This window comes from Schistocerca cancellata, chromosome 2, assembly GCF_023864275.1.
Source record: "Schistocerca cancellata isolate TAMUIC-IGC-003103 chromosome 2, iqSchCanc2.1, whole genome shotgun sequence".
Classification (NCBI taxonomy): domain Eukaryota; kingdom Metazoa; phylum Arthropoda; class Insecta; order Orthoptera; family Acrididae; genus Schistocerca; species Schistocerca cancellata.
This window is the reverse complement of record NC_064627.1, coordinates 122098155-122117065: the sequence shown is the minus strand read 5'-3', so window position 1 is coordinate 122117065 and position 18911 is coordinate 122098155. Positions and strand designations below refer to the sequence as shown.

The 18911-nt window shown below is 45.2% G+C and overlaps 1 protein-coding gene across 1 annotated transcript in view; it reads left to right on the top strand.

Annotated features, from left to right (window-relative positions):
* Nucleotides 1–17893, top strand: part of LOC126151478 (cuticle protein-like) — a 43083-nt gene extending 25190 nt beyond the window's left edge. Inside the window, exon 2 of the mRNA XM_049915944.1 lies at nt 16944–17893. Within this exon, the coding sequence (XP_049771901.1) occupies nt 16944–17601 (658 nt within the window). The 3' untranslated portion in view covers nt 17602–17893. The remainder of the gene's footprint in view (nt 1–16943) is intronic.
* The last annotated feature ends 1018 nt before the right edge of the window (nt 17894–18911 follow it).

Sequence of the window (18911 nt, the reverse complement as noted above, 5' to 3'; positions counted from 1 at the left end):
CAGCGGATGCGGAAATAAATACATTTGTATGTTAAATACATAGAAGTACACTGAATAATGTCCTAATCCTATCAAATAATTACATCTAAGCTAATTTATGCATACAGACACAGTCCTTAAATCACATTAGTTCAGCGCCATCACTTCAGGTTATCTTCTTCGCCAGGCTCTCAATACAACTGGCTGATGAGCGCAGGATAGTGCTGGAACAATCCGAACAGAAAGCAGCAGAAGGAAAATTTTTATAACTGGCGTTTCAACTCAACGCACACGTTGTTTAACGAAGAGGTAGATTTAAGCCAGACAGAATGATTTGCTAGTCTGCTTACTATGTCAACCACTAGACATTACAATTTTTTAAACTCTTTGTAAAATAAGCCGAATTTCTTATAGTTTTAAGTTCTTCTGGCAAAGCGCTACAAATTACTCTCAGCTAAGTTGCTTTTCTGTAATTACCAAATCACAACTGAAAGGAATCTTTATTTAGGTAGGTAATCATTAGAAGGGTTACACCTTGTGCAGAGTTATGAACGTAGTTTATTTTATTATTTCTCAGAGACGTTTGGAATGAGTTATGATTTTTTAAATAGAACGTTATTTTTTTGAATCACGTAACTAATGTATTTGAACCAACAGTGTCAATTTGAGCCCGGTATATATTAATTTTAGTGAGGGAGCTAGAAACGTTTAAAGTTTTAGAGGCGGATGAAACACGCTGTGTATACACTGGTCAGCCAGAACATTATGACCAACGACCTACTATCGATATAAACCCGACCAGGCGATAGCAGCGTCACCCGGCGAGGAATGACTGCTGGTCAGACATACGAACGGTTCGTGTAGTATCAGTTAAGAGTGCTGACCGTGTGTACAATGGGAAGGCACGTGATCTGCCTCAGTCTGACCGAGAGCAGTTTGTGATGGCCCGGAGGCTCGGCACTAGCATTTCGGAAACTGCACGATTTGTCGTGTGTACGAGGAGTGCTGTGGTAAGTGTCTTCAATACGTGGCAAAACCAAGGTGTTAGGCGGCCATTCTTCATTATACACTCCTGGAAATTGAAATAAGAACACCGTGAATTCATTGTCCCAGGAAGGGGAAACTTTATTGACACATTCCTGGGGTCAGATACATCACATGATCACACTGACAGAACCACAGGCACATAGACACAGGCAACAGAGCATGCACAATGTCGGCACTAGTACAGTGTATATCCACCTTTCGCAGCAATGCAGGCTGCTATTCTCCCATGGAGACGATCGTAGAGATGCTGGATGTAGTCCTGTGGAACGGCTTGCCATGCCATTTCCACCTGGCGCCTCAGTTGGACCAGCGTTCGTGCTGGACGTGCAGACCGCGTGAGACGACGCTTCATCCAGTCCCAAACATGCTCAATGGGGGACAAATCCGGAGATCTCGCTGGCCAGGGTAGTTGACTTACACCTTCTAGAGCACGTTGGGTGGCACGGGATACATGCGGACGTGCATTGTCCTGTTGGAACAGCAAGTTCCCTTGCCGGTCTAGGAATGGTAGAACGATGGGTTCGATGACGGTTTGGATGTACCGTGCACTATTCAGTGTCCCCTCGATGATCACCAGTGGTGTACGGCCAGTGTAGGAGATCGCTCCCCACACCATGATGCCGGGTGTTGGCCCTGTGTGCCTCGGTCGTATGTAGTCCTGATTGTGGCGCTCACCTGCACGGCGCCAAACACGCATACGACCATCATTGGCACCAAGGCAGAAGCGACTCTCCTCGCTGAAGACGACACTTCTCCATTCGTCCCTCCATTCACGCCTGTCGCGACACGACTGGAGGCGGGCTGCACGATGTTGGAGCGTGAGCGGAAGACGGCCTAACGGTGTGCGGGACCGTAGCCCAGCTTCATGGAGACGGTTGCGAATGGTCCTCGCCGATACCCCAGGAGCAACAGTGTCCCTAATTTGCTGGGAAGTGGCGGTGCGGTCCCCTACGGCACTGCGTAGGATCCTACGGTCTTGGCGTGCATCCGTGCGTCGCTGCGGTCCGGTCCCAGGTCGACGGGCACGTGCACCTTCCGCCGACCACTGGCGACAACATCGATGTACTGTGGAGACCTCACGCCCCACGTGTTGAGCAATTCGGCGGTACGTCCACCCGGCCTCCCGCATGCCCACTATATGCCCTCGCTCAAAGTCCGTCAACTGCACATACGGTTCACGTCCACGCTGTCGCGGCATGCTACCGGTGTTAAAGACTGCGATGGAGCTCCGTATGCCACGGCAAACTGGCTGACACTGACGGCGGCGGTGCACAAATGCTGCGCAGCTAGCGCCATTCGACGGCCAACACCGCGGTTCCTGGTGTGTCCGCTGTGCCGTGCGTGCGATCATTGCTTGTACAGCCCTCTCGCAGTGTCCGGAGCAAGTATGGTGGGTCTGACACACCGGTGTCAATGTGTTCTTTTTTCCATTTCGAGGAGTGTAGATGTCGGACGTCGTAGGTTGGGCAGACTGGTAAAACAGGACAGGCGGTGAACTGTGGCGGACTTTAATGCTGGGCAGTGCACCGAACACTCTTAATAATGGGCCTCCACAACCGACGACCTGTGCATGTGCCAATGTTAACACAGCATCGGCGATTACGACTGAAATGGGCACGTGACCATCAGCACTGGACAATGGCGCAGTAACAGAGCGTTGCATAGTCTGACTAATACAGATGCCTTGTTCGTCACGCCGGTGGGATGGCGTGAATCCGTCGTCTTGCAGGGGAACAGCTCCTTCACACCTGTACTGTGGGTCGGAGACAAGCTGGATGCGGCTTCATTATGCTTTGGGGAATATTCACGTTGGCGTCCGTGGATCCAGTGGAACTCGTGCAAGGTGCCATGACGGCCAAGGAGTATCGTACAGTGGTTGCAGGCCACGTACACCCATTCTTGACGATCGTGCTTCGCATTTGCAGTGGCATTTTTCAGCAAGATAATGCATCATGGCACAAGGCCAGGAGTGTGATGGAGTGGTTCGATGGACACAGTGGTGAGTTCTAATTGACGTGGTGGCCACCCAACTCGCCAGATCTGAACCCAGTCGAACACATCTGGGATGTGATTGAACGTAATGTCAGAGTTCGTCTCTCCCCTTCCCGGAATTTACGAGAATTAGGTGACTTGTATGTGGGGATGTGATGCCAACACTCTCCAGCGACCTACCCAGGCCTCATTGCTTCCATGCCACGACGCGTCGCAGCTGTTATCCGTGACAAAGATGGACATACCGGCTATTAGGCAGGTGGTCATAAAGTTCTGGCTGCTCAGTGTAACTGACTGTTCAGATAAGCGATGTCGTGTACGTTCATGTAAGTGAGGTGTTCAGACGAGTTCCCACTATGCTCAATGCACAACTCAATGTACTTTTTCATCAAAATTTCAATTTTATGTCACTGATGCACATTATAATTCTAGTTCTCATTCTCGAGCAAAATTAGTACTTAGTGTTTAGCACGCAAACACTTTGCCATTTCTGTTTCGTTTGTTTAAATATAGAATTTTGCAAAAACAGATATGTCTTATGGGATAACAGCAATCAGTGATTTTTTAATGTTACTTAAAATCCGTCTTGATTGCAAAAGAATTTTTTATTATTCATATGACCGGTTTCGGTTCATTCAGAACCATCTTCAGATCTGTAAAAATAATTATACTAATTTACTATTTCACGGAAGCAAATGTTTTTCATCCTATCTAATCAACATCAAATGTACCAGAACGTACCTGATATTTCAGTTACAGGAGTAACCCGTCCAAATCCAGCAACTTTCACATGCTACGTCACATGAAATTGGTTGGCAGAGTGCACGTCATTTATATTAATTATAACACTATAACCGACAGGTGGCGTCTGGTACATCTGTTACATTCCATTTGTACATACTGTATTCAGTAGATCTTTTTTATATTCCCGCCACGGGAACCACGGAAGCAGACCGTAGAGGAAAACAAGTTCACACCAGCACCATAGATATATAAATCGCCCCATGCTTTTAGATCGTATAAAAATGATAATTTTACTGTTTTTTAATCCTGACAAGTACAGATTTTAACTTTGACATCTACATATTTTAACCAAATATTTTTAATATAAAAAAGATCTACTGAATACAGTATGTACAAATGGAATGTAACAGATGTACCAGACGCCACCTGTCGGTTATAGTGTTATAATTAATATAAATGACGTGCACTCTGCCAACCAATTTCATGTGACGTAGCATGTGAAAGTTGCTGGATTTGGACGGGTTACTCCTGTAACTGAAATATCAGGTACGTTCTGGTACATTTGATGTTGATTAGATAGGATGAAAAACATTTGCTTCCGTGAAATAGTAAATTAGTATAATTATTTTTACAGATCTGAAGATGGTTCTGAATGAACCGAAACCGGTCATATGAATAATAAAAAATTCTTTTGCAATCAAGACGGATTTTAAGTAACAATATAGAATTTGTAGATGTTTTCCCAGTTTCCAATAAAAAGAAAGTTAGATTACGCAGTTACTAACTAAAGTGATCGCTAGTCTCGTACGTGGGAAGAAATAAACGATCAACCTTCTCAGAATATTCTCCATGTTCGTTGGAGCTTCTCAGGATTTAATATCGCAGTCATAAGGAGGAAACACGTAACATATTTTTCATGTACTCTTGTGACGGTACGACCACAGTTAACTTCATGCATGAAGGCATCGGTATTTTCTTTGTAACAAACACATGAAATACGTCCATTATTGTTGTTTAATTAGTCTGCTGATTGGATCTATCAAATTACTAGTACATTTCTTTATTGTAACATCAACTAATTTCAAGCTTAAAAGGAGTCTCCGGCTTTATACCGTCACAGCTATTCAGAGTCACCCCAAGCTCAGGAAATGAGCTTAGGGAAGCCGATGAGGAAATCAGGTATTGCCGTTCTAGGCAGGTCCCAGTGGAGGTGGTTTGCTGTTGACTTCCTACGACCTGTCAAAGTGTCAACTGTGTGTCGGAGTTGGGTGTATGTGATGAGTGTTTGTACCTGTAGTGTCGGGTTTGAGTTTTTATGGATGAAGGGAAGGGAGTGGTTGAAACCCGATATCGGCACATAGCCTGCTCCTCTCTAATATCACTGAGGGACCCACGAAGCTTAACATCCCCATTCCAGGGATGAATCATATTCAACACATATTCCCACACTTCATGATAAAGTGCGGAAAGGTTTGGAATTTAATCCAGGACGTTGGTGCAAGACTGGTGATCAGGAACTTTACAGCATCACCTCAACTCCACATGCTGGCCAGATATTGGCTGCTAAAATCTGTAATCATTGTGATTCGGACCCGTGTACCTCCGAACCGAGGACCATTGCACAAGCACAAGCATGGAACTCATTCCACGATATCTTAAACACGTGTCCTGTCATCCTGTCTCTTTCTGTCAGTGTTTTCCGTGTGTTATTTTCACATTCTTCGCAGAACCTTATCTTTCCCTGCCTGATGTCCGCCCCGATAGCTGAGTGGTCAGCGTGGCGGATTGCCGTCCTACGGGCCCGGGTTCGATTCCCGACCGGGTCGGAGAGTTTCTCCGCTCAGGGGCTGGGTGTTGTGTTGTCTTCATCATCATTTCATCCTCATCCAGCGCGCAGGTCGCCCAATGTGACGTCGAAAGTAATAAGACCTGCACCAAGGCGACCGGACCGGCCCCGCAAGGGGCCTCCCGGCCAATGACTTGTTGTTGTTGTTGTTGTTGTTGTTGGTTGGTTTGGGGAAGGAGACCAGACAGCGGGGTCATCGGTCTCATCGGATTAGGGAAGGATTGGGAAGGAAGTCGGCCGTGCCCTTTCAGAGGAACCATCCTGGCATTTGCCTGGAGTGATTTAGGGAAATCACGGAAAACCTAAATCAGGATGGCCGGACGCGGGATTGAACCGTCGTCCTCCCGAATGCGAGTCCAGTGTCTAACCACTGCGCCACCCTGCTCGGTCCGGCCAATGACGCCAAAGGCTCATTTCCCTGCCTGATCAGTCAATCTGATGTTCAACATTTTTTGTTGCATCACATCTCACTTCCATGTAATGGTTTTCTCCAAACACATAATTTGAGAAATTTCTTGCTCAAGTTAAGGCCTACGTTTCATATCAGTAGGAGTCTCTTGGTCTGGAATGCCCTCTTTGTCGGTGCTAGTCTGCTTCTCACATCGTTCTTGCTTTGTTCAGCATAGGTAATACTGTTTCCAAGTTCTCAGAATTCCTTATATTCGTCTGCTTCATGACCATACATTTTAATGTTAAGTTTCTCGCTGTTCTCATTTCACCTACTTATCGTTCCTTATGTCAGCTTCCGGTTAACTGTCAGTTCGTTTCTGTACTCATTAGACAATTCATTCCATTCAACAGGTCTTGTAATTCTTCTTCGCCTTCACTGACGACAACAATGCCATCGGCGACTCTTATTATTGGCATCCTTTCGCCCTGAATTCTAATCCCACTCTTAAGCCTTTCTTTTATTTCCATACTGCTTCTTCCATGCATATATCGAACAGTAGGGGTGAAACACCGCATCCCTGTCTTACAACCTTCTCAGTCCGAAAACTTCGTTCTTGGTCTTCCAGTCTTTGTGTTCTCTCTTGTTTCTTATACATATTGTATGTTACCCATCTCTCCTTATAGCTTTCTACTATTTTTCTCAGAATTCCTAACATCTTGCACCAATCTACACTGTTGAACGCTTTTTCTAGGCTGACAAATCCTACGGGCGTTGGAATTCTTCGGACTATACTTTTCCTAAATTCTGATGGTATGTCTCCAGTCTCATACATTGTACACACCAACCTCAATAGTCTTTTTGTAGCTGTTTGCCCCAATGATTGTAGTTTTATTTCATCTCACGTCTTCGAAAGCTCTTTAAAATTCTGACTATTATTTGGATCCCCTATGTCTTCCATACCTAGTTCAATTTCTTCTTCTATCACGTCCTCCATTAAGTTCATCTTCTTATAGAGGCTTTCAGTATACTCTTCGCTCTCTTTGCGTTTAACAGTGGAATTCACTCTGCACTCCTAATGTTGCCGCCTTTGCTTTTAACTGTAATGAAGACTGTTTTGACTTTTCTGTATGTGAAGTCAGTTCTTCCGATGACCATCACTTTTTCGGCTTCTTTGCATTTTTCCTGCTGCCTATTTGCCTTGGCTGCCCTACGCTTAATATCTCTTTTATTCCTTAGTGACTCTGAGCACTATAGGCCTTAACATCTGAGGTCATCAGTTCCATAAAATTAGAACTACTTAAACCTAACTAACCTAAAGACATCACACACATCCATGCCCGAGGCAGGATTCGAACCTATGAGTAGCAGCAGCGCGGTTCCGAAGTGAAGCGCCTAGAACCGCTCGGCCACAACGGCCGGCTGATTTGTATTTCTGTATTCCTGTTCCTGATCATTTCTGTGCTTCCTTCTTTCGTCGATCAGTTGAAGCATTTCTTCTGTTACCCGAGGTTTCTTCGTTATTACCTTCCTTGTGCCTGTGTTTATGGATGCCACATTTCTGATTATTCTAGACATCTACGCTCCTCTTCAACTGAACTGCCTATTCTTTACCACAGTATTCATATCCTTAGAGAACTTCAAACGTGTCTCATCATCCCTAGGACTTCAGTGCCCCACTTCCTTCCACATATCTAATTACTGATCATTTTCTCTGACGCTGGCGTTGATTATTAAACATAGGTAATTTAACACATAACCTCAAATGCGATGTTCATCACCCATATCGCAATCAATCAAAAATGCTTTTGAAGTGCTCATCACACGATGGCCCTAACATTCCCTTTGTCTATCATTAATTTAAAGAATATAATAAATTCCGAAAAATAACCAAGTGTTTTGAGCGATAAATACGAGTTATTAGTTGCTATCAAGGAGGCAGTAACAGACAGGTTGAATTAATTGGTGATATTACACGATCTAGTATGAAATGTCCCACAAAAAGATGAAGTATTGCCCATAAAAGTAAGGCATTAAGCACTGCTGCCACAATTAGTACCGCTAGTTTCAAGTTAAAGGGTTGAAATTACATTTTTTCTGAATAATTAAATACTAATAGAATCTGGAATTTATTTTTTTATTTTTGTTTAGGACGCTAACGCAGCAATTTAATTTACAGGCAGTTTACACAACTTTATAACTCACTATTTGTTTCACGTTTCATGGCCCAAACGTAGTAGTGGTAGGAAATCTTACCAGAAATGGTTTTGTCTCCATCTGAAACAAAATTATATCGACTGTGGGAGTCATTAACAGAAATATGTGACAGGATCATTGATCAGTTAGTACTATTTTATTTATTTATTTATTGCTTGTTTAGCCTGATCAGATTAGAGCTTACAGCCCTCTCCTACATCTGATTAGGAACAACACATACAAAATATACTACAAAACAGTCACAAGAGTAATAATAATAATAATAATTAGAACTAGTAATAATAATAATAATAAATGAAGTTAAGAAAGATACTGATTAGCTTAGCACACTTGACGCAGTGTTTAGAAGTGGAAGGGATAATGAAGGAGGACAAGACGTTAATGACAGTGAGAACAGCTTTTAAAAAATATATTGGCGTGGTGCGAGGAGGACTTGTGCTATGGGAATTGTTTACAAATTTACAGTCGATAGGCAAAATAATGTGAACACCTGTACTTACTTGGGAATGGTTTATTTAATGAGGGGCTATACCCCTATTTGCGATTTTCTTGGAATACTGGCATGTAATTATTGTATAGTCTCCAGTGGAATGCCACACTTCAATCAGAAACTCTTCTAACTCCTATAGCAACGAGGGAGGTGTAAATCTGCTCCGGAGTCTGCGCTCCAATACCGCCCACAGTGGTTCGATAATGTATAAGTCTGGGGACTGTGCTGGCCAGGGAAGACGCTGCAGTTCAGTCACATGCTCCTCAAACCACAATTGTACTGTATCGTCCTGAAATATGTCATCATTGTTGGGGAACAACGTTTGAATCATTGCTGTGCACCTGATCACCTAAAATGTTCACATAATCGTTGACTGTAACACGGCCTTTGAGAGTAATGATGGGACCAGCAGAATACCACGATATGGCTGCCCACAAAATCACTCTTCCATTTCCATGCTTAACCGTTGGAATCAAGCAATCAGGATTGTAGGCTTCTTTTGGCGTTCTCCAGACGTAAACCCGGCCCGATGTTGGAAATAACGAAAACGCTGATTCGTCGGACCATATGACGTGTTCCCACTGATCTGCCGTCCAGGATTTATGCTCCTGACACCATGTTTTATCCTTCTTTGTGCTGGTTGTCGTCACTAATGGTTTCAGTATATCAGCTCGTCCATGAATATTCGCTTTATGGAGTTCTCGGCGGACAGTGTCGATAGATACGAGGTCTCGAAGATGGTTACTGGTCTCTGCAGTCACTTTAGCCGCCGTAGTTTTGTCGTGTTTTTACACAATTCGTGTTAGCGTACGACGACCTCTGTCGTTTAGTTTTGATTTGCGCCCATGAACCGTGATTTATTTTCAAAGAATATTCTTAAGAATCTATTTTATTTACTAACGATTCATCAAGACCATTAACACATTTAATCACACTATGTAAGCATGGAAGTAGTTGCCACGGAGTAAGTGATGAAAACATAAGCAAATACCTTTTAACAAATGGTAATTTTATTCACTTTAATAGTGGCTAAAAGCATTTTTTAAAAGAAACAGATTTAAAATTATAATCAGAAAGCACCCTTTAAATATCAAGTTACAATTTATTCACAGGCAGAAAGAAACAAGTTTTGACTGTATGAGCTTTCGGGCATAGAACCTTGCCGCTCTCTTTTAAAACGGCCGTAGTTACGACCGCTCACAACAGCCTCTGAAAGACTACACTGGTGCAAATCTGCAACACACCAGATTATTTTAAACTAAAAGTTTTAACAATTTACACAAGCACACAACTACGCGCCCCCGTAGGAGGGATTGAAATGGTACAAAACACTAAAAATTAAAATATAAATTTTTGCCACCGAAGGTGCAACTTGATTTTAAATTCTAAGAAAAGTTTTACGGTGAAAGGGTGGCAACTTTATTTACTAAAATGATCATTTAAACAGAAGCACATAAAATGCAATCTTATAAAAAAATCTACAAGGTTGACCAAACAAGTTAAGATGCTCACAGATACCGCCTCTCAAGATGATAGGCAAGATCAAAACAATTTCAGGTGTCAGGCTGTTACACTGCAAGCAATAAATTCGTTAACACACCAAATCCGACAAACATGACAGAGGCAGCTACTAACGTACGGTAGATTGATAGGGAGATTACCAAACAACCCGAACCGCAGGTTGCTCTAATCTGCCCCTACTCCACAAGGGAAAAACGGACCACCCAATTTATAAACAACCACCTGCCCGCGGGTAGGCAAACGGAGAAGAATGGTGGGACAACCCCAAAGCAAAACGGCTGGGGACCTCACCAGGAAAACAAGTAGAATTTAAGAAGAGTAAATGAAACAACGTATCACTAATCACTTAACTTCTAAGAAACTGTGATTTCTCGAGAAGACCTGGTACAGCACCCCCAAATCGCTCTCCCGAACCGTCCGCTGCCAGCCGCTTCAACGGACGCAGGAAGGCGCGCCGATCTCCCGTCTCACGGCGTCGCAGCTCGCACCGGCCAGACTGATGTCGTGGGTTGACTCCTGTTGCTCTCGTGTCGACCGCGAAGTCACTACCCCTCGCTATACGCCGTGGCCCACTGGACTCACGTGGCGACCTCACCTGCGCCGACGCTCACGACGGACAAGTCATCTTGTGTCTCAGTGCGCGACCGACCAACCGATCGAGCCAACCTCCAATGACCATTGCCTGAGCAAACTCGAGCAGACTGGCGGCCTAACGCGCAGACTCAGATGCAGGAACTGAGCCCCGACCGGGCGACCATTCAGAGAGTTCTCTTACCGGCGGAGTCGAAAGACTCTCATTTTGCCGGCTTTAAAGGTTGATCCGAACGACACATACTAACACTCCGAACGACAGACAGACACTAACTGCCTAACGAATGCGGACGAGGGACAGACTAGACAGAGAGACTGACCCCAGACTGACTCACTAGCGAGCTCATAGCGCCCGCCGGCAGGAGAGGCCGAGCGGTTCTAGGCGCTTCAGTTTGGATCCGCGAGACCGCTACGGTCACAGGTTCGAATCCTGCCTCGGGCATGGATGTGTGTAATGTCCTTAGGTTAGTTAGGTTTAAGTAGTTCTAAGTTCTAGGGGACTGATGACCTCAGATGTTAAGTCCCATAGTGCTCAGAGCCATTTGAACCATTTGAGCCTCATAGCGCCCTTTAAATGCACGTGAACAGGTAACCTTTCCCCTTTCCCACCAGAGGGAGACACTAAAGCTGAGAGTGCCACAGCGGCGACACCGCCAGAAACGGAAGGCGACTATTTCACACTACGCGCTGTGGCGCGCTCTTCAAAACAGCAATTTTTACCACGGCTCAACCCACAATTGGGTTTACAAGATAATGTCTTTCCGTCTTTTGTGTAGGTGGTCATGACTGATGAAACAGTTGCTTTTGAAACATTCAATAAGTTGCTGATGCTCCAGCTAATCGGGCCCCCGCAATCTGCCCTCTTTGGAACTCTGTTAGGTCTTTCATTGCACGTCGACGTCGGTCTCTGACTGCAAATACGAACTGTGCGTTACTCGTGAACAACCTGCACCGATGCCTAGTCCGAACTGAACACGCACAGTCCAGCGCGACACGTGCCTTGAATGTCAAACACAACCATTCCATTACTATCACTGGTCACATTATTTTGCCTATCCCCAGTAATTAGGTGTACAGACAGCTCATCCATCACGGGAATCGAGAATCTCGACAACTTTTGCCTTTAATCGGCACTGATACTGACGAGATATCGGTTCCGGGAATTCCAAGACTTTCGAGAATGTTTTGATTTTAGTTGTGAAGTCAGTTAACAAATGATGAAATAAATATGTTTTGTGTGATTAAAATTCACAATTTTATGCTTTTTTCCTTTAATTTTACTGTGGAACTTTGCTTTTTTGGAAATGTCATGACTGTAGGGCAACGAGAAGTAACCTCTAGCCTATTACGAGTGAGTTTGCGAGTATCAAAATATGTGACATGAATAGCCGCATCTTTTGACTGCTTTGACGTAGAAGCTCAACCTTCTTACACAACAAATGGACCACAGAACTTAGTATGTGACATAAATTTCAATTTGATACATCTACTCGTCCCTGAGAAAAAGGGGTCTTAACAGGCGGACACTCAGACAGTCTAATAACAAATGGCGAAAAGGCTTTTTTTTCTTGTAATAGAGTTACAGGTTAATAATTTTCGGGCTTTTCCCTTTGCTTCTACTGTGAAACCTTGCTTCTTGCCTAATTTTATAATTCCAGATAAACGGGAAGTACTCTTTAAGTTCTGACGAAGGTCTGCGACCATCAGAATATGTTAAATAAACGCCTTATCTTCAGATTGCATTAACTTAGAAGCTTCAGTTGTTTACAGTGCCAAGGGACCGTGGACCTTCGTATGTGATATACATTTCAACTTGATAGATCTACCCGTTACTGAGAAAAATGGTTTTTAACGCACAGGCAAACGGTCAACAAAGTGATCCTGTGAGGGCACCATCGTTACAGATTGATATACGAAACCCAAAAATGAGTGGAATTACATAGAGAACTCTGTAGACAATGGGGAGGGAAAAGTTTTGGAAGAGGGTGAGGGTTGACAAGAGTGAGCTGCAGACAAGAATATGGGAGATATAGCTATAGTGACAGGTTGCCCAGTAGTTGCTTGCTGGAGTTTGTAGTATTATTCCTCCCCTAGTATGAGGAAGAGCGTTCTACAATAGAGTTCGTAAGACAGAAAATGATTTGAAGGACGTGGCAGTGTGATGCAGTGGTACACAGTGTCAAGCAAGCTTATCGGCACTTAGCCATGATCGTAAGCAGGAGTGATGTGGCCGAAATAGCGTATATCACAAATGATCGTATATAAGCATTCATCGCCAGATCCAGCCGGGTCTCTTACGACAGTTTCTGTTACTGATAAGTCAGATGTATGTACAGTATTTAACAATCATTTTCTGAGCATTGCTGCTGAATCAAATAAAAATTTAGTTTCTAAAGGAAGTCATATAACTTTCTTGGCAAATGCCTTTCCGAGCTTGATATCTGAAATCTCTTCTGTGATACAGACAAGAGGGAAATTGAGTCAGTAATTAAATCACTGAAGACTAAGGACTCTCATGGTTATGATGGAGTCTCTAGCAGAATATTAAAGTATTGTGCTGCACATGTTAGCCCTGTATTTAGCCATATTTCTAATTTTTCCTTTAGGAATGGTCAGTTTCCTGAGCGATTAAAGTACTCAGTAGTAAAGCCGCTTTATAAAAAGGGAGAAAGGGATAATGTAGATAATTTTAGACCTATTTCTATGCCATCAGTGTTTGCAAAAGTTTTTGAAAAGGCTGTGTATGTGAGGATAATTGATCATTTTATGTCAGACGATTTGCTATCAAATGTACAGCTCGGCTTAAGAAGTCGTTTAACAACTGAAAATGTTATATTCTCTTTTCTCTGTGAGGTACTGGATGGGCTAAACAAAAGGTTTCGAACACTTGGCATATTTTTTGATTTAACTAAGGCATTTGATTGTGTTGATCACAAAACATTGCTCCAGAAGTTGGACCATTACGGAATACGGGGAGTAGCTCACAACTGGTTCACTCTTACTTTAGCAACAGGCAGCAAAAGGTCATTATTCACAATGTTGACAACGGCTGAGATGTGGGGTCTGAGTTGGGTACTGTCAAGTGGGGGGTGGGCTGCCCCAGGGATCAGTGTCGGAGCTACTGCTGTTCCTTAGTTATATAAATGATATGCCCTCTAGTATTACAGGTAACTAAAATATTTCTGTTTGCTGATGACACTAGTAAAGGATGTTGTGTGCAACATTGTCTCGGTTTCAAATAGTGCAGTTCATGACCTAAGTTCATGGCTTGTAGAAAATAAAATAACGCTAAATCAGAGTAAGGCTCATTTTTTACAGATCCTAACACACAATTCAACAGAACCTGACGTTTAATTTCACAGAAAGGGCATATGGTTAGTGAAACTGAACAGTTCAGATTTCTAGGTGTTCAGATAGATAGTAAACTGTCGTGGAAAGCCCACGTTCAGGATCTTGTTCAAAGACTTAATACTGCCATTTTTACTATTCGAACAGTATCAGAAATGAGTGATCGTTCGACACGAAAATTAGTCTATTTCGCTTATTTCCATCGCTTATGTCGTATGGTATTATATTTTGGGGTAACTCTCCCATTCTAAAAGGATATTTTTGGCTCAGAAAAGGGCGGTTCAGGCAATAAGTGGTGTAAGTTCACGAACCTCTTGTCGACCCCTGTCCACGAGTCTGGGTATTTTGACACTGGCCTCTCAATATATACACTCCTGGAAATGGAAAAAAGAACACATTGACACCGGTGTGTCAGACCCACCATACTTGCTCCGGACACTGCGAGAGGGCTGTACAAGCAATGATCACACGCACGGCACAGCGGACACACCAGGAACCGCGATGTTGGCCGTCGAATGGCGCTAGCTGCGCAGCATTTGTGCACCGCCGCCGTCAGTGTCAGCCAGTTTGCCGTGGCATACGGAGCTCCATCGCAGTCTTTAACACTGGTAGCATGCCGCGACAGCGTGGACGTGAACCGTATGTGCAGTTGACGGACTTTGAGCGAGGGCGTATAGTGGGCATGCGGGAGGCCGGGTGGACGTACCGCCGAATTGCTCAACACGTGGGGCGTGAGGTCTCCACAGTACATCGATGTTGTCGCCAGTGGTCGGCGGAAGGTGCACGTGCCCGTCGACCTGGGACCAGACCGCAGCGACGCACGGATGCACGCCAAGACCGTAGAATCCTACGCAGTGCCGTAGGGGACCGCACCGCCACTTCCCAGCAAATTAGGGACACTGTTGCTCCTGGGGTATCGGCGAGGACCATTCGCAACCGTCTCCATGAAGCTGGGCTACGGTCCCGCACACCGTTAGGCTGTCTTCCGCTCACGCCCCAACATCGTGCAGCCCGCCTCCAGTGGTGTCGCGACAGGCGCGAATGGAGGGACGAATGGAGACGTGTCGTCTTCAGCGATGAGAGTCGCTTCTGCCTTGGTGCCAATGATGGTCGTATGCGTGTTTGGCGCCGTGCAGGTGAGCGCCACAATCAGGACTGCATACGACCGAGGCACACAGGGCCAACACCCGGCATCATGGTGTGGGGAGCGATCTCCACACTGGCCGTACACCACTGGTGATCGTCGAGGGGACACTGAATAGTGCACGGTACATCCAAACCGTCATCAAACCCATCGTTCTACCATTCCTAGACCGGCAAGGGAACTTGCTGTTCCAACAGGACAATGCACGTACAATGCACGTCCGCATGTATCCCGTGCCACCCAACGTGCTCTAGAAGGTGTAAGTCAACTACCCTGACCAGCAAGATCTCCGGATCTGTCCCCCATTGAGCATGTTTGGGACTGGATGAAGCGTCGTCTCACGCGGTCTGCACGTCCAGCACGAACGCTGGTCAAACTGAGGCGCCAGGTGGAAATGGCATGGCAAGCCGTTCCACAGGACTACATCCAGCATCTCTACGATCGTCTCCATGGGAGAATAGCAGCCTGCATTGCTGCGAAAGGTGGATATACACTGTACTAGTACCGACATTGTATATGCTCTGTTGCCTGTGTCTATGTGCCTGTGGTTCCGTCAGTGTGATCATGTGATGTATCTGACCCCAGGAATGTGTCAATAAAGTTTCCCCTTCCTGGGACAATGAATTCACGGTGTTCTTATTTCAATTTCCAGGAGTGTATATTCCTTACTGTCATTTCTTGTTACCAGTATTAGCTTATTCCCAAGAATAAGCAGCTTTCACTCGGTTAATACTCGGCAGAAATCCAACCTGCATTTGGATCGAACTTCTTTAACTCTTGTGTAAAAAGGTGTGCAGTATACTGCTGCATCCATTTTCAATACCACTCGAATACAAAAATCTTAGCAGTAATCGACGCGCTTTCAAATCGAAACCGAAGATTTTCGTCATGAGTCACTCTTTCTGTTCTGTCCAGGAGTTCCTTGAAAAATTAAGCTGATCCTTACTGTATTGTTGACTGCGTTTACTTAAACTTATGGACTGACTTTTTTCGGGTTCATGAACATTTAATTTTATCTGTTATTACTTTTATGTTGTAATTTCATGTACTGACACGTTCCATTACCTAGGAGATTTGTTCCTCAATTTGGTCCTACGGAACTTGACGTGTAAATAAATAAAAAATAAACAGTCCTTGGGGAACAGGATCACCATAATCAAGTATGGGAAGCATAGTGACTCCACGAGTTTTTTTCATTTCTGTAGTTAAATGAAGTGACGCTGACACCTTCTAGTACATAGTTGTGTACTCTCTCCAGAATTATCCCCAAGCTCTTTGCAAAAGATGCAGAGCTTATGAAGGCGTCTGTGAGCGACTTTAGACGTATAGATTGCTGCTACAGCAAATGTGTCTACCGCAGTTATCACAGAAGTTTAATTTACAGATATACCGAGTAACAGTTATATCCTTCTCGGCAACAAGGCTGTATTTCATAGTCGTATATATCGAGAATTTGTTTAAGATTCAGATGAGTATCCAAATCCCTGTCAAATGGCCTTCCTGGTACCTTCGGCAGGTTCACCTTGACAGGCTTTACATTCTCTCGGGACGCTGGCGTCAGCGATGAAGGCGAGGCGACGTAGAATGCTTTCCCCTTTCTGTGCCGGACGTTAGACACGTACTTAAGCGGGAGCAGCGACCACAGAGCCACACCACACCCACCTCCCCCGTTGCCAGGACAGCTGCAGCAGTCGCCCGAGATGCAGAGTGTCGCCGTCCTCGCCTGCCTGCTGGCCGCCGCCCACGCCGGGCTCGTAGCGCCGCCCCACCTCCCCGCGGCTGCAGCGCCGGCGCCGGCCCACGGCGTCGCCTACGACCACTACGCGCCGCCCAGCTACAGGTTCGACTACGCCGTGGCCGACTCGCACACGGGCGACGCCAAGACGCAGTTCGAGCACCGCGACGGCGACCGCGTGACCGGCGCCTACAGCCTCATCGACGCCGACGGCACGACCCGCATCGTCGAGTACACGGCCGACGACCACAACGGCTTCCAGGCGGTCGTGAAGCGCGTCGGACACCCGACGCCGGCGCCGCCCAGGGCCGTGGTCGTGGCCGCCCCTGCTCCGGCGCCCGCCGCCCACGGTCCAGTGTACGCCCCCGCTCCCGTCGCCCACACCGCGGTGTACGCCGCCCCTGTCGCCCACGCGCCAATGCACGCCGCCCCAGCTCCCACATCCATCGCCCACGCAGCTGTCCTGGCCGCCCCCGTTCCCGCCGCCCATGCATATGCGTACCCGGCACCAGCCCAGGGTCCTGCACCCCATGCCGCCCACCTGCCTCACCACGGGTAGACAGACCTGAAGATCCGACACAGGCTTGGCAATGAACCGTACACGTCCATCAACGACAACTGCAGTCTCCCTCCTCTGCCATTACAGTTGCCGATACATTACCACGAACTGTTCATCTATTTGTTGCTCAAACGATCTGCATCGTAAAATAAAGTATTTACTATAAAAATGTCCTCTTTTATCTACTTATTCTGTTCCTACATGCTTCACGTTAATGTAGCCTTCATCAACTCAAAGAAGAGGAGATTATACAATTTCATGCGTTACTTAAATTTCGCACAGCTTACAGTGTCTTTTTATGCAGATTATCAATATTGATGTACATGTAAAAGATATCGAGGAAATAACAACAGAAATATTTACTCTCATTATTTGCAGTGTTACGCACTCTTCTACGTACTGTACAGCTGTAATGTATCAGTTTCAACAATCTGTCAAAGTATTAGCCACCCTAGTTGAACGTCGTAGTACCACTAGTTGCTCAACAAACTACGTACAATGAAAGTGTGGAGTCCTTGTTTAGGGATTATAATAATGAACGATTATTTATACATAGGTAACCTTTAATTGTGGAAAAGGCAAATAACTTACAAAAATTGTCTGACACAGCACTGACTGCAGTATATTTCTAAGTTTTATTCCTGCCTAATATTGTCAGTTCCGTAAATTCCCGCTAGGTGACAGGCGCTAATGAGTTTCTCCAACAGTCATCACGAAGTCGTATAACGTTGCAGAGCGAGCACACTATTGTTTATGGTTTCATTAACCCAAATTCGCTGCTACAGTTCAGAGACAATTCAAGACTATATCACAAGCCTCCATCTCAAAGACAAACTGTTATTAGTTGTTGTAGTCCTTTCACCGAAACTGGCTGTGTAACATGCATGACGCTGTGTCAGGGTTGGCCAGCACTCTATGACGCAGCAGTTTACAAGTTCGGCAGTCTTACATTCGTAGTCTGGGTAACGAGACGTGCCAGATTATAACTGAATATGCCTGGTGTTACAGTGGGGAAGGAATTACGGAAATGGCCGTCATTCAGAACTACAAATCGGAATTGTTGCAAGCCTTAAGAGAAAGTGACAAAGAAAAATGAGCTGAGTTTTGTGTAGAGGAGTTTAACAAAACGCAGACTGAAGATCATGTTCATTGACAAAGTCACCTTCCGATCCTGTGGTAAAGTGAATCAGCATAGTGTTCGGACATGGGGTAAGCAGAAACCACGTACAGGACTCGCCTAACGTAAATGTTTTTTGCGCTGTAAGATTTACGATCCTTTCTTTTTTGCCGAGTCAACTGTAACTTATATC